General features: G+C 34.0%; 1 protein-coding gene across 4 annotated transcripts in view; it reads right to left on the bottom strand.

Annotated features, from left to right (window-relative positions):
* Window positions 1-13,713, bottom strand: part of ADGRB3 (adhesion G protein-coupled receptor B3) — a 954,807-nt gene that overhangs the window by 397,210 nt on the left and 543,884 nt on the right. For all 4 annotated transcript variants that reach the window (XM_001365288.4, XM_007484165.3, XM_056818441.1 and 1 more), the window contains exon 15: window positions 13,000-13,075. In XM_001365288.4, coding sequence (XP_001365325.1) covers window positions 13,000-13,075 — 76 coding nt within the window. The remainder of the gene's footprint in view (window positions 1-12,999; window positions 13,076-13,713) is intronic.

Raw genomic sequence — 13,713 nt, 5'->3', positions numbered from 1 at the left:
GTTGTTTTTCTCTTTGTGTTAAGGAAACTTTAAAAATCATATCTACACATAACTTTTCATGTTTTCTCTTAGAATACCCTAGAGTGAAATTATACATAGTATTGTTTTGAAAACTTCTGTACAGAAAATCAATTTTCTGTAAACCTAACAATAATATTCATGTGTATCAACTCTTGGGACCACACAGCTATAGAAACATCATTCAGTCTATATTAAACTAGGCCCTAGAAATTTCGATAAATGATTAGGAAAACCAAGAAATATGTTAGAAGAATAATACATGTAATGAGAGTACATTTTAAATGAGTTTGAGACAAATTTAGTGTACTTTTACCTTTTATGTAGAAACATTTAAAAAATTGAATCTCACTAACCTAATGCAACACACATCTTTGAAAATAAGAACTCTAACTTTCTCATGAAAGAAAAATAAAATATGTAAAATTTAATTTAAAAAACTGCTCTATAGAATTGGTCCTTTAAAAGCTCCTTAAATGTTTTTTTGACAAGAAATAGAATTAATAATAACAAAAGGTATGTTGATGTAGTAGATAATGAGTTAGTCTTGAATCTTAGGTTGAAGTCTCATCTCTGACACATGCTGAAAATGTGACTCCATGTTAGTAAATGAAATTCTTGGTCATGTAGGTACCTCTACAAGATGAGAAGTTACTGAGAGAATACTCGCCTGTGTGGGTGGAAGGACTTTTCACACTTAGGAATTCCTTCTACAAATGAAATCAATGCTCTAATTCTTATCCTCTATTTTAAATGTAACTTGGTATTTTTCAATGTCACAATTCAATGTCCAAATAGTAAGAGGAAACTGGAAAAAGTATTTATTTAAATGAGTTATTGGAGGAGGATTTCCAGGTAAATGTGGCATCAATGTAGACACAGGACTCTTCCTCTCCTCACCACCTACTGATATATACTACCTCAAAAGGCCAAAAAAACCAAATTCATATGAACAAAGGGACTCCACAGTAGGGTGCAGAACTGAAGGTACATGGGATTTGGGCATTTCCACACTATAAGGGGGTGAAATAGCTTCCACCAAATGTGAGCTGATCAACCCTCCCCCACCTCACATACAAAGAACCAAAGGAAAAGAATCAGAGTCAGTGAGCTAGAATCAGTGAGTGAGTGAGGGGCACCTCTAGGGTGAGCGAGAGGGCACGTCTGGGTTCTTGGCAGATGACTAAGGCCACCGAAGACCTACCCTATAATTTTTATGGAGGAAAAATCCAGATGACAGAAGAAATAGCAGAAAAGAACATACAAATAAATGCATCCAAAGCTTCCACAAAATGGAAATCGGTCACAAGCTCTCAAAGAAAGTAAATCAGAGCTTATGAGAAAGTGGATGAATTTCAGCAAGAAAAGTAGGAAATAGTCCAAAAAGAAAATAACAGCTTAAAAGACAGGAACTCTCAATTGGAGACCAAAATTAAACAGCTGGAAGCCATAAAAAGCAGAATAGACCAAATTGAAAAGGAAAATCAAAAGATTATAGCAGAAAACGAGTCTTTGAAGACCAGAATTTGGCAATTGGAAGCCAATGATTTCACAAAATAGCAAGAATGAATAAAACAAAGTCAAAAGACTGACAAAATAGAAGGAAACATAAAATATCTCACTGACAAGATGATAGCATCAGTCTCAAAAACACAATTTGAGAATCATTGGTCTACCTGAAAATCAAGAAATAAACAGAAATCTTGACATTATACTACAAGAAATTATCCAAGAAAACTTCCCTGATGTTCTTAAACAAGAGGGCAAAATAGACATTGAAAGAATTCATAGAATACCCTCTACACTAAATCCTCAAAATGCAACCCCCAGAAATGTATTAGCAAAATTCAAGAGCTTCAAAGCTAAGGAGAAAATTTTACAAGAAGCCAAAAAGAGACAATTCAGATATCAAGGAACACCAATCAGAATCCTACAAGATCTGGCAGCTTCCACGCTAAAGGCCTGCAAGGCTTAGAATATGATATTCAGAAAAGCAAAAGAATTGGGTCGTCAACCAAGGATCACCTACCCATCAAAACTGACGATATATTTCCAGGGAAAAGGTTGGGCATTCAACAAAATAGAAGAGTTCCAAGTATTGTAAAGAAAATACAAGAACTAAATAGAAATTTTGATATCCAAACACAAAAATAAAGAGAAACATAAGAAGGTAAATAAGAGAAGGGAAAGGGAAAAATGTTTTTTTATTTAAATTTTCTTCTTTAGGGATTCAGTAAGATCAAATTAGTTATATTACTATATGGAAAATGCCATTTGTAACTCTCAAAAATTAAATACACTATCATAGTAATGAGAAAATTTATTCATAGTTAGAAATTGGGGTAATAAGTGGTCTAAGATGATATGCAAAAAAGAAAAAGGGAGGGGAGAATAGAAGATGGCACCAAAAAAACCTTGAAGGAATAAGATAAATAGGATAATTTATATTACACAAAGAGGTACATGGTAAAGGGAGGGGAAGAATACTATTATAAGTAGGAGAGGAAGAGTGTGCTAATAGGTAATACTTAAACCTTACTTTCAGTGAAATCAGTTCTGAAATGGAAGAGCATCTAGATCCATTGGGGTATCAAATTCTATCTTACCCTACAGGGAAAGTGAAAAGGAAAAAACTAAGGTGGGGGGGTTGGGGGGGAGTAAAAAAAGGGAGGGAAAGAGAAGAGGGAGGGAACCTAATAAATTCTAAAAAATAAGAAGAAGGGAACAAAAAAATGAGGGGGAAGAAAGGGAATTATAATAAGAGTGAGGATTAGGGGGACTGATTAAAAGTAAACCATTGGTTTAAAAGATTATAGTGAAAGAAGAAAGGGCAGAACTAGGATCGGATAGCAAAATGTTGGAGAATATACAAGTGGCAATAATAACTCTGAATGTGAATGGAATGAACTCATCCATAAAACAAAAACAAATAAAGTGGATTAGAAACCAAAATCCTAACAAATGTTTTCTAAAAGAAACACAAATTGAGGCACTCACAGGGTAAGAATAAAAGGTTGGAGCAAAATCTATTGGGCCTCAACTGAGAGAAAAAGAAGAAAAAGCAAGAGATACAACCATGATATCTGAAAAAGCCAAAGTAAAAATATATCTGATTAAAAGAGATTAGAAATGCAATTACATCCTGATAAAAAGCAGTATAGAGAATGAGGGAATATCAGTACTTAACGTATATGCACCAAATGGCATAGCATCAAAATTTCTAAAGGAGAAACAAGTGGAGTTGAAGGAGAAAATAGAGAGTAAAACTATACTTGTGGGGGACCTGAATTTTCCTCTATCAAATCTAGATAAATCAAACCAAAAAAAAATAAGAAAGAGGTTAGAGATGTGAATGAAATTTTAGAAAAATTAGATTTAGTAGATATATGGAGAAAAATAAATAGAGACAAAAAGGAATACACATTACTTTAAGTAGCACATGATACATTAAAAAATATTGACCATGTACTCAGGCATAAAACATAGCAAACAAGTGCAAAAAAGCATAAATAATAAACGCAACTTTCTAGATCATAATGCAATAAAAATAATAATTAGTAAGGGTAAATGGAGAGCCAAAACAAAAACTAATTGGGAATTAAATAATATGGTTCTCCAAAATTGGTTAAAGAACAAATCATAGAAACAATAATTTCATTTAAGAAAATGACAATGATGAGACATCATTTCAAAATCTATGGAATGCACCCAAAGCAGTACTCAGGGAGAAATTTATATCCTTGAGTTCATATATTAACAAACTAGCGAAGTCAGAGACCAAGGAATTGTGAATGCAAATCAAAAAACTAGAAAGTGAATCTTCAGATGAAAACTAAATTAGAGATCCTAAAAATTAAAGGAGAAATTAATAAAATTAAAAGTGAAAGAACTATTAAATTAATAAATGAAACTAGAAGCTGGTAATTTGAAAAAAAAACAAATAAAATACACAAAGTACTGGTCAATCTAATAAAAAAGGAAAGAAGAAAAACAAATTAATATTATCATAGATGAAAAGAGAGACCTCACCTCTAATGAAGAGGAAATTAAGGCAATCATTAAAAATTATTTTGACCAATTATATGGCAACAAATGTGGCAATCTAGGTGATATGGATGAATATTTACAAAAATATAAATTGCCTACATTATAGAAGAATTAATAGAATAACTAAATAACTCCACATCAGAAAAAGAAATGGAATAAGCCATCAAAGAACTCCATAAGAAAAAATCCCCAGGGCTTAACGGATTCACAAGTGAATTCTATCAAACATTCAAAGAACAACTAATCCCAATAGTACATAAACTATTTGAAAGAATAAGCAAAGGAGGAGTTCTACCAAATTCCTTTCATGACACAAATATGGTACTGATTCCAAAGCTAGGCAGGTCAAAAACAGAGAAAGAAAACTATAGACCAATCTCTCTAATGAACATAGATGCAAAAATCTTAAATAGAATACTAGCAAAAAGACAAAAAGCAAGTAATCAGGAGGGTTATTCATTATGACGAGGTGGGATTTATACCAGGAATACAAGGATGGTTCAATATTAGGAAAACCATCCACATAATTGACCACATCAAAAAGCAAACCAATAAAAGTCATACAATTATCTCAGTTGATGCAGGAAAAAACCTTTGACAAAATACAATACCCATTCCTATCAAAAACACTAGAAAATATAGGAATAGAAGGGCCTTTCCTAAAATTAATAAACAGTATATATCTAAAACAATCAGCAAACATCATCTGCAATGAGTTAAACTAGAAGCATTCCCAATAAGATCAAGAGTGAAACAAGGATGCCCATTATCACCTCTATTATTTAATATAGTACTAGAAACACTAGCAGTAGCAATTAGAGAAGAAAAAAGAATTTAAGGTATTAAAATAGGCAATGAGGAGACCAAGCTATTACTCTTTGCAAATGATATGATGGTCTACTTAATGAGTCCTAAAAAATCAACTAAATAGCTAGTGGAAATAACTTTAGCAAAGTTGCAGGATACAAAATAAACCCACATACGTCATCAGATTTTTATATATTTCCAACACATCTCAGCAGCAAGACTCAGAAAGAGAAATTCCATTTAAAATCACCCTAGACAATATAAAATACTTAGGAATCTGTCTACCAAGACAAACACAGGAAGTATTTGAATACAACTACAAAACACTTTCTACACAATTGAAACTAGATCTAAATGACTGAAAAACATTAATTGTTCATAGGTAGGATGAGCTAACATAATAAAATGACAGTCCTATAAAACTAATTTACTTATTTAGTGCCATACCCATTAAAATACCAAGAAACTTTTTTACTGAATTAGAAATAACTATAACAAAGTTCATTGGAAAAACAAAAAATCAAGAATATCAAGGGAAATAACGAGAAAAAAAGTCAAGAAAAGTGGCCTAGCAGTACCAGATCTCAAAATATAATATAAAACATTGGTCATAAAAACAATATGGTAGTGGCTAAGAGACAGAAGGGAGGATTAGTGGAATAGACTTGGGGTAAGTGACTTCAGGAAGACAATCTATGATGCAACCAAAAGATCCCAGCTTTTGGGATAAAAATCCAGTATTTGACAAAAACTGCTGGGAAATTTTGAAAAGAGTATGGGAAAGATTAGGTTTAGATCAACATCCCACACCCTACACCAAGATAAACTCAGAATGAGTGAATGAGTTGAATATAAAGAAGGAAACTATACATAAGTTAGGTGAACACAATATAGTATACTTGCCAAATATTTGGGAAAGGAAAGATTTTAAGACCAAGCAAGAGTTAGAAAAAATTATAAAATATAAAATAAATCATTTTGATTATATTAAATTAAAATTTTTTGTACAAACAAAATCAATACAACCAATATTAGAAGAGAAGCAAAAGTCAGGGAAAAAATCTTCAGAACAAAAAACTCTGACAAAGGACTAATTACTCAAATTTATAAAGAGCTAAATAAATTGTTCAAAAAATCAAGCCATTCCCCAATTGATAAATGGGCAAGAGACACGAATAGGCAATTTTCAGATAAAGAAATTAAAACTATCAATAAACACATGAAAAAGTGTTCCAAATCTCTTATAATCAGAGAAATGCAAATCAAAAAAACTCCGAGGTACTACCTCACACCTAGCAGATTGGCTAACATAACAGGTAAGGAAAGTAATACATGTTGGAGGAGATGTGTCAAAATTTGGACATTGATACATTGCTGGTAGAGTTGTGAATTGATCTAGCCATTCTTGATGGTAATTTGGAAGTATGCCAATAGGGTGCTAAAAGACTTCCTACCCTTTTATCCAGCCATAGGACTGCTGGGATTGTACTCTGTGAGAGTATAAGGAAAAATAAATGTCAAAATATTCATAGCTGTTCTCTTTGTGTTGGCAAAAATTTGGAAAATGAAGGGATTTTCTTCGATTGGGGAATAGCTGAACAAATTGTGCTACATATTGGTGATTGAATACTATTGTGCTCAAAGGAATAATGAACTGGAAGACTTACATGTGAAGTGGAATGAACTCTAGGAACTGATGCAGAGTGAAAGGAACAGAACCAGAAAAACAACGTACACAGAGACTGATGTGCTGTGGTATAACCGAATGTAATGTACTTCTCTACTAGCAGCAATGCAATGATAAAGGACAATTCTGAGGGACTTAAGAGAAAGAACGTTTTCCATATTCAAAAGAAGAACTGTGGGAGTAGAAACACAGAAGAAAAACAACTGCTCAATCAGAAGGGTTGATGGAGCTATGATTGAGGATATAGACTCTAAATGTGATCATTTCGTGCAAATATCAATGGTATGGAAATGGGTCTTGATCAATGACACATGTAAAACCCTAGAGGATTTGGGCATTGTCTATGGGAGGGGGTTTGGTGGAGGGAAGGGAAAGAACATGAATCTTGTAACTTTAAAAAAAGTTCTTAAATAATTAATTAACTTAATTAATTAAAAAAGAATAGAAAAATAAAATAAAAACAAAGAATACTAAAAATAAATAAATGAATGAATGAATTGTTGATCATCAACACCAAGTCCACCATGAAGTGCTTTAATAGTGGAAGTGGGAATGAGGGCAGAGACAAAAATGAAGGAAACAGAACCCTCACCCTGAGAAAAAGATGAAATAAAAATATAGTCTAGAAGAGAATATTAATTTGATTTAAGATAAAGGAAAGTTCTCAACGATCAAAGCATAATATTATCTAAATATAAGAGAAGATTTTTGAACTTTTAGTATTCTGAACATATGTTTTTGTTGGTTGGGCAAATGATCACATGATGGATAATAACAGCTCTCATCTGATCTTTAATAACAAGTCTGTGCGGTATCTCCTCCAATTATTATTATTCCCATTTTTTTTAGATAAAGAGGCTGATGGTCAGAGAAGTTAAGCGACAATCAGAATCACACAGATAATAAACATCATAACTAGAATTTAAGCTCAGGTCCCTCCTGACTTTAAGTTCTATACGTTTTTTTCCACTTCAGCAAATATGATTATGAGCAAGGACATTTTTTTCTAGTTATATTCATAATTTAGGCATGTTGGCATAAATTTTGAAGTTCAGATGTGAACTTCAAATCTAAAAAAAAGTATTTTGTTTCTCTTAAAAGTAAGTGAATTAGTACTGAATCATGATCTAAATTTTCCCATACTCAAGGAACATTAATTTAAGGAAGGAAATTTAAAGACTAGTGAATCCAAATCATCCACTTTATAGATGAAGAATTTGAATCAAATAATTAAATTGCTCTTCTAAGATTACATAAGAAGACAGCATTAGTTCTGGGACTAGAATTCTTATCTCCTCACCCCTAGTACCAGTAATGCACATAGTCTCTTCATAAGCATTGGTGGTTATAATTACCAGTGTCTTGGTTAAAATGTCATCATGTATTGAATGAACTCTAGTAAAGAATATATGTTTATAAGGTGAACATATATATTCCTACTTATGGATTACAAGGGCACTTATATAGAAATATTCAAATTCCTAAACTATTTCTCAAAAATATTTGCCTGGCAATCTGATGACTTGGATTCACATGGTTCATGGATTCTGTTTTCTTATATGTAAAGCATATACTAAAATGCATCCTTCTACCTGTTTCATAGAATTCTTATAAGGAAGGTGATCTGTCAACCTTTAAGTTCTATGTAGATATGTTATCATTACTGTTACTTGTTTAGAAAGAGTATTGCTATTACATGATTATATGTATCAGAATAATAAAAATAACAATTATTATCATACATTATTGAAGAGAGACAATGTGACATAATGGATAGAAACTGGCCTTACAGTCAGGAAGACCTGAATTTGTCAGTGTCTGACAGATATGTCACCAAGGGTCAGTACATTAATGTTTCTGTATTTCAGAAGAGCTGATGTCAGTTAGTAGGAGCAGAGGTGCTGACCTGCATAAGTAGAAGAAATTTACTCATCAATGAGTACTTTCCAACAATGAAATCACAGGTCCTGTCCCTAACCTCTATAAAATTATTGTCTATATCAAATTGGGATGCAAGGAGGGATAAAGGAGGACTAACATCTTTGATGTCTTTGGCAAATGGGCTAAGCAAGATTAGGGGTACCTGAGAGGCCTCAAACTTATCAGTGGATTAAGGGACTATCTATAGTAAGCATGCGAAGAATTACCCTGATGGAAAGGAAGATGAGAACAATTTGTCCCAACTGCCACAAAGGTGGCTGCAGCAAATGTTGTGGAGCACTTAGAGCTTGGTCAGACAGTAAAGACGCCAAATTCATCCATTGCATCCTGAGCCATCTCTAGTCATCTTGACTTTTGCCTTGCCACTGGACTTTAATGACTTTGGAAGAGAAAGTGATGCTGCCAATTTCACACAACCCTGCCCTCACTTAAATCCAATTTATATGAGAGTTAAGATATCACCCAGTGATATCACTGGTCCTCCTCAAAATGAAGGACAAACAGCAATACCATATCATAGTTTAAATGTCAATCCCAACATTAGGCCTTTTGAATTATCCTACATAATAGAGTTTTCCCCAAAAGATTACATTTCCTCAGTACCTACATTTTCTTTCCCCAAAGCAAAGTAAATTCTGTCAGGGCAGAGACTGTTTTATTTTTGTTTTCATATTACCAAATCCAAGATCAGTAACTGGAACATTGTGGACACCTAATAAATTTCTTTTGATTGATTGAGATAATGCAATAATAATCAATTCTTACAACATTCATGTTAAAATATTGAATGGAAGAAAACCAGAGCAATTTTATACTGAGAATTCCATTTTTAAATAGTATCCCTTACAGATAAAGAGGACTTTAAATGTTTGCCTGTTTTACAAAAGAGGAACAAAGATGCTAACACTAACTGGATCCTTGAAAATCATTCTCATGAGGATTAGCATATGAGCTCTGAATCCAGAGACCATAAGGTGGATGAAATCAATAGAACTGATTCAGGGAAATATGGCCAGTGACAAGAATCCTATCTCAGCTCCAGGGAATGGTTTCAATGTTTGCCTATTATCTCAATTCTTCTAATCATTTGAAAATAAGAGTCAAGCTTTCCAATTAAAATGGAAGCTTAGCCTGGATGATGGAGACCTCATACACAATATGATGAAAACACCAGGTTTAGAAAAACTCATGATGGTACTAGGCCACCTGGAATACCCATCTATGGCTTTAGGTAAGGAAAGTTCACCACAAGAGTCACATGAGCTTTTACAATATGAATAGAGAGATCTGTTGTAGAACAACCTATCAAGGTAGAGAGGCAAAGGGAAAAGGCAAAAAAATTCCAGGGGTCAATGGAGCCAGACTTCCAGGATTTTGTGAATAGTTGACTTCCAAGTTAGAGAGCAGAGACAACTGAGAAGTAATGTAGTATAATGGAAAAATATTATATTCAGGAGTCAGAAAGGCTTGGGTTCAAATTTTCTACTCTCTTTTGACATTTACTAGTAAGGTAATATTTAACCTTCCTAAATCTCAGCTTTCTCATCTATAGAATGGGGATAAAAAATAATATTATTAGTTTGTTTTAAAAATTGTTAAGATGGAATTAACTCTCCCCTGCCCATTTTTTGGATATAATCACCAGAAGCATATACACCCCACTTATCCTTAATTGGGGGAGGTCTGTGACCCACATGTGTGAAAGTGGGTGACAAATCGGAACCCTCTGACTGCCCTTTGGGTAGTCCTAAACAATACTTTAGGTATAATGGGTCCACATAAAATGGAAGGAAGGCACAGGAAATGATGCAAAGGAATGGTCTTTAAAAATGCCAAGAACTTCCTGGGAAAAGGTCTTTCACCTTTAACTTGACCCTGAAGGAGCTCTGGCTGAGAACTACTTCTATTAGGACTACCACATAGGTGAGTGAAAAAGGCTGACTCCTTTCCTTGGCTTTCCTGGAGGTACTACCCTCCAGAGAGGCCCCTTGTCTTGGTGGAGGCCCTGTGACTAAAACCCTTGTTTAATTTACCTCTGGGCTCCTTTGCTGCGGCCTCTTAAGCTCTGCCTGGTTCACACTGGACAGTAATAAACATCTAATCTCTCTCGGATTTTCTCACTTTCACTCTTTCTCCTTTTGTAAATAAATTGCCATAAAAATAATTTTGAATTGAGTAATAATTCCTGGTGACCATACTCTTAAATAATTTAGTCAAACCCTTTTATTTTTTTACCTCTTACAATCTGACCCTTATAGAACCAAATGAAAACATGTATGTAAAACACTATGAAAACATTCAAGGACTATGTAAGTATTAGTATAAGCAAGGGGTAGTGTAACCTATGGATAAGAGAGCAAGCTTAAGAGTCTGAAAAATCTGTATTCAAGTTGTTTATGACACATACTATTTGTGACTCTAGGAAAGTCATTTACTTCTTAGTGTGCCACATAGGTAAGACTGTAAACTCGGAGATTAGTGCTGACCTGGATTAGTAGAGTATGTTTCTTCACTGGAAGCTCTCTGTGTTGCAGTGGATAGAGTGCCTGGAATGGAGTCAGGTGTATGTATGGGTAAGTCGCTTAACCTCTTTCTGCGTCAGTTTCCTCAACTGCAAATTAGGAATAATAATAGGATTGTCTTCCTTCCTTCCTTCCTTCCTTCCTTCCTTCCTTCCTTCCTTCCTTCCTTCCTTCCTTCCTTCCTTCCTTCCTTCCTTCCTTCCTTCCTTCCTTCCTTCCTTCCTTTCTTTCTTTCTTTCTTTCTTTCTTTCTTTCTTTCTTTCTTTCTTTCTTTCTTTCTTTCTTTCTTTCTTTCTTTCTTTCTTTCTTTCTTTCTTTCTTTCTTTCTTTCTTTCTTTCTTTCTTTCTTTCTTTCTTTCTTTCCTTCCTTCCTTCCTTCCTTCCTTCCTCCCTTCATGTTTAAACAACAACAAAAAAGACTTGGACTGTTTTTAAATATCATTAAAAATGATAATATTTCTTTAACAAGTCTATTTCTACAGTTTCCTTGCAGGCCTAGAGCATAACAGAAAGAGTGGTGGCTAAACATGTCTTATACTTCAAGCAGTTGTGGAAATCAGAGGTGAAAATTTTCATTAACACACAAACATCATTCCCTCTCCCCCTCTAAACAAAGCAAAATGAAATTTACACCTAGCTGACTGTGAGATCTCTAATTCCATGCAAGTAGGGCATTAATGAAAATGCTATCTTGTGTCCTCTCTGTACCTTCCCTCTGCATGACTAATGTCTCCTTAGTGGTAGGAGAGCCTATTCTCCATTAGAAAATCTGGGTGACTCACTGACTACACTAATAATGTGTCTCCCAAAGAAAGATTTTCTCCCAAAGAATCATGACTGTTTGCTGCAGCTGCAGAGTTCAGAAAAGCCTGGAAGCTTCTGCATGGGTATGTTTTTTGCTGGGCTGAGCTCTAATTGTTTTTATTTATTGCACAGTTTGTTATCACCCACTAAGAATATGTACATCATCCACATGTTTTCTAGAAGAAAAAGCTTAAAGCTTTATTCTTGAAGGAGTGAGTAAGCATGGTGGTATGCAATTTTAATATAATATAGTTGGTAATTAGGAATCTTTGCTATCATCCATCCTCCCTAGAGGTGGGCAGTGTGGACTAGAAGAAAGAAGTGCTACATAGGTATACTAAAGAATATTGGCAGGGAATTGTGGGAAATTATCATGAGGCAAAAAAGATACTTTAATGAGACAGGTAAGATTAGTGATTCTCTTGGTAAGTATATTGTTTCTGAAGGTATGTGAAGAAGAAAAGTCAAAAATGGGTTTTATCCAAAAATAGTCTCTTAATAGAGCACAAGCATTATTTCTTAATGTAGTTGTAACTGAACATGTATTTAGAGGTAAACGGAGATCTTGTGCAAATGAAGGGGGGCATGGAGTATTTTAAGTGATCATATTATGTTGATGAGTGGCAGCATTAATTACAAATTGTAAAAAGGAGGTAGTTTAATTTTTCCTACTGCTCATTATATTAAATAGCCTTAAGGAATTTTTTCCAGTTTGAGTCAAGATAGAATTAGTTAAATAAGAATCATAGGACTATAATCAGATAATCCAATTTAATGAATGGGTTAGTACCATGTTGGGATGGGGCCAGGGTTTTTATTTCATTGGATGTAGAGAATGTTGGAGGAAGAAATTCTACCAATGTAATTTGCATTTTTGATAGAAGAGAGTAGCCTAGGAGCACAGAGCCCAAGGTCACACAGTTAGTATGTGTCAAAAGGGAGAAATGAAGCCAGGTCTTCCTGACCCTGAAGCCATTTGTCTATCCACTATTCCATGTTGCCTGAACAAGCTATTACATATTTTAAATCAATTAGGAAATAAAATTGTTTAATATCTCATTTGAAAAGTAACAAGAATAAACTCCTCATGTTTACCAAAACCCATGAGAAATGGATTGCTCTTTCTCATAATATGGCCTATAATAAGTAGCATCTTTATGCTTTTTTTCTTACCTCAAAGTAGGCAAAATAAGATCTAGATTTTTATATAGAACTGCTCCAAGGACAAACACAGAAGATTCATCTAATTCTAAAGGGAAAAAATAAACATATTAATACAATAGCAAGAAGAATGGTGCAGTTTGAAATAATACAACCTATTATATTTTATCCCCAGCTTTTCTACAGTGCCCGCACTTGTGTAAGCAATATTAAGGTAGAACAGGTCAGATTCTTCTCTTGTCTTGTTGTTTCTCCCATTAAAATGTAAGCTACTTAAGGGTAGAGATTTTATTTTTCCTTTCTTTGTATTCTCAGTGGTTAGCCTAGTGCCTGGCATAGTGTAGACATTGAATAAATGTTGCTTGGGATCATTATTTCATTTCTCTGCTATATGGGTGACAGGAGAGAGAGCAGATATATGCCACTGTTTCTTCTACTGCTCTACTCCTAACATATTTGCTTTAAAGCAGTCACAGATAAAAGGTTAAAGTAATGTTAATTTCTCTGAAGGCTTTGGAGGAACCATGGAGGATATCCCCAAAAGTATAAAGGGGAGAATTAAATCTAGGATCATAAAATCATAGAGCAAAGATTTGAAGCCCAAAGTAGTCATAAATCCAATCCCTTCATTTGATAGGAGAAACTTTTGAAAACATGTACTAATTCCTGAGAATCACAGGATGCTAGAATAAGAATTGAGAGGGACCTTAGTATTCATCTAGGACA

This window comes from Monodelphis domestica, chromosome 2, assembly GCF_027887165.1.
Source record: "Monodelphis domestica isolate mMonDom1 chromosome 2, mMonDom1.pri, whole genome shotgun sequence".
NCBI lineage: Eukaryota > Metazoa > Chordata > Mammalia > Didelphimorphia > Didelphidae > Monodelphis > Monodelphis domestica.
This window is presented reverse-complemented; position numbering and strand designations above follow the sequence as displayed.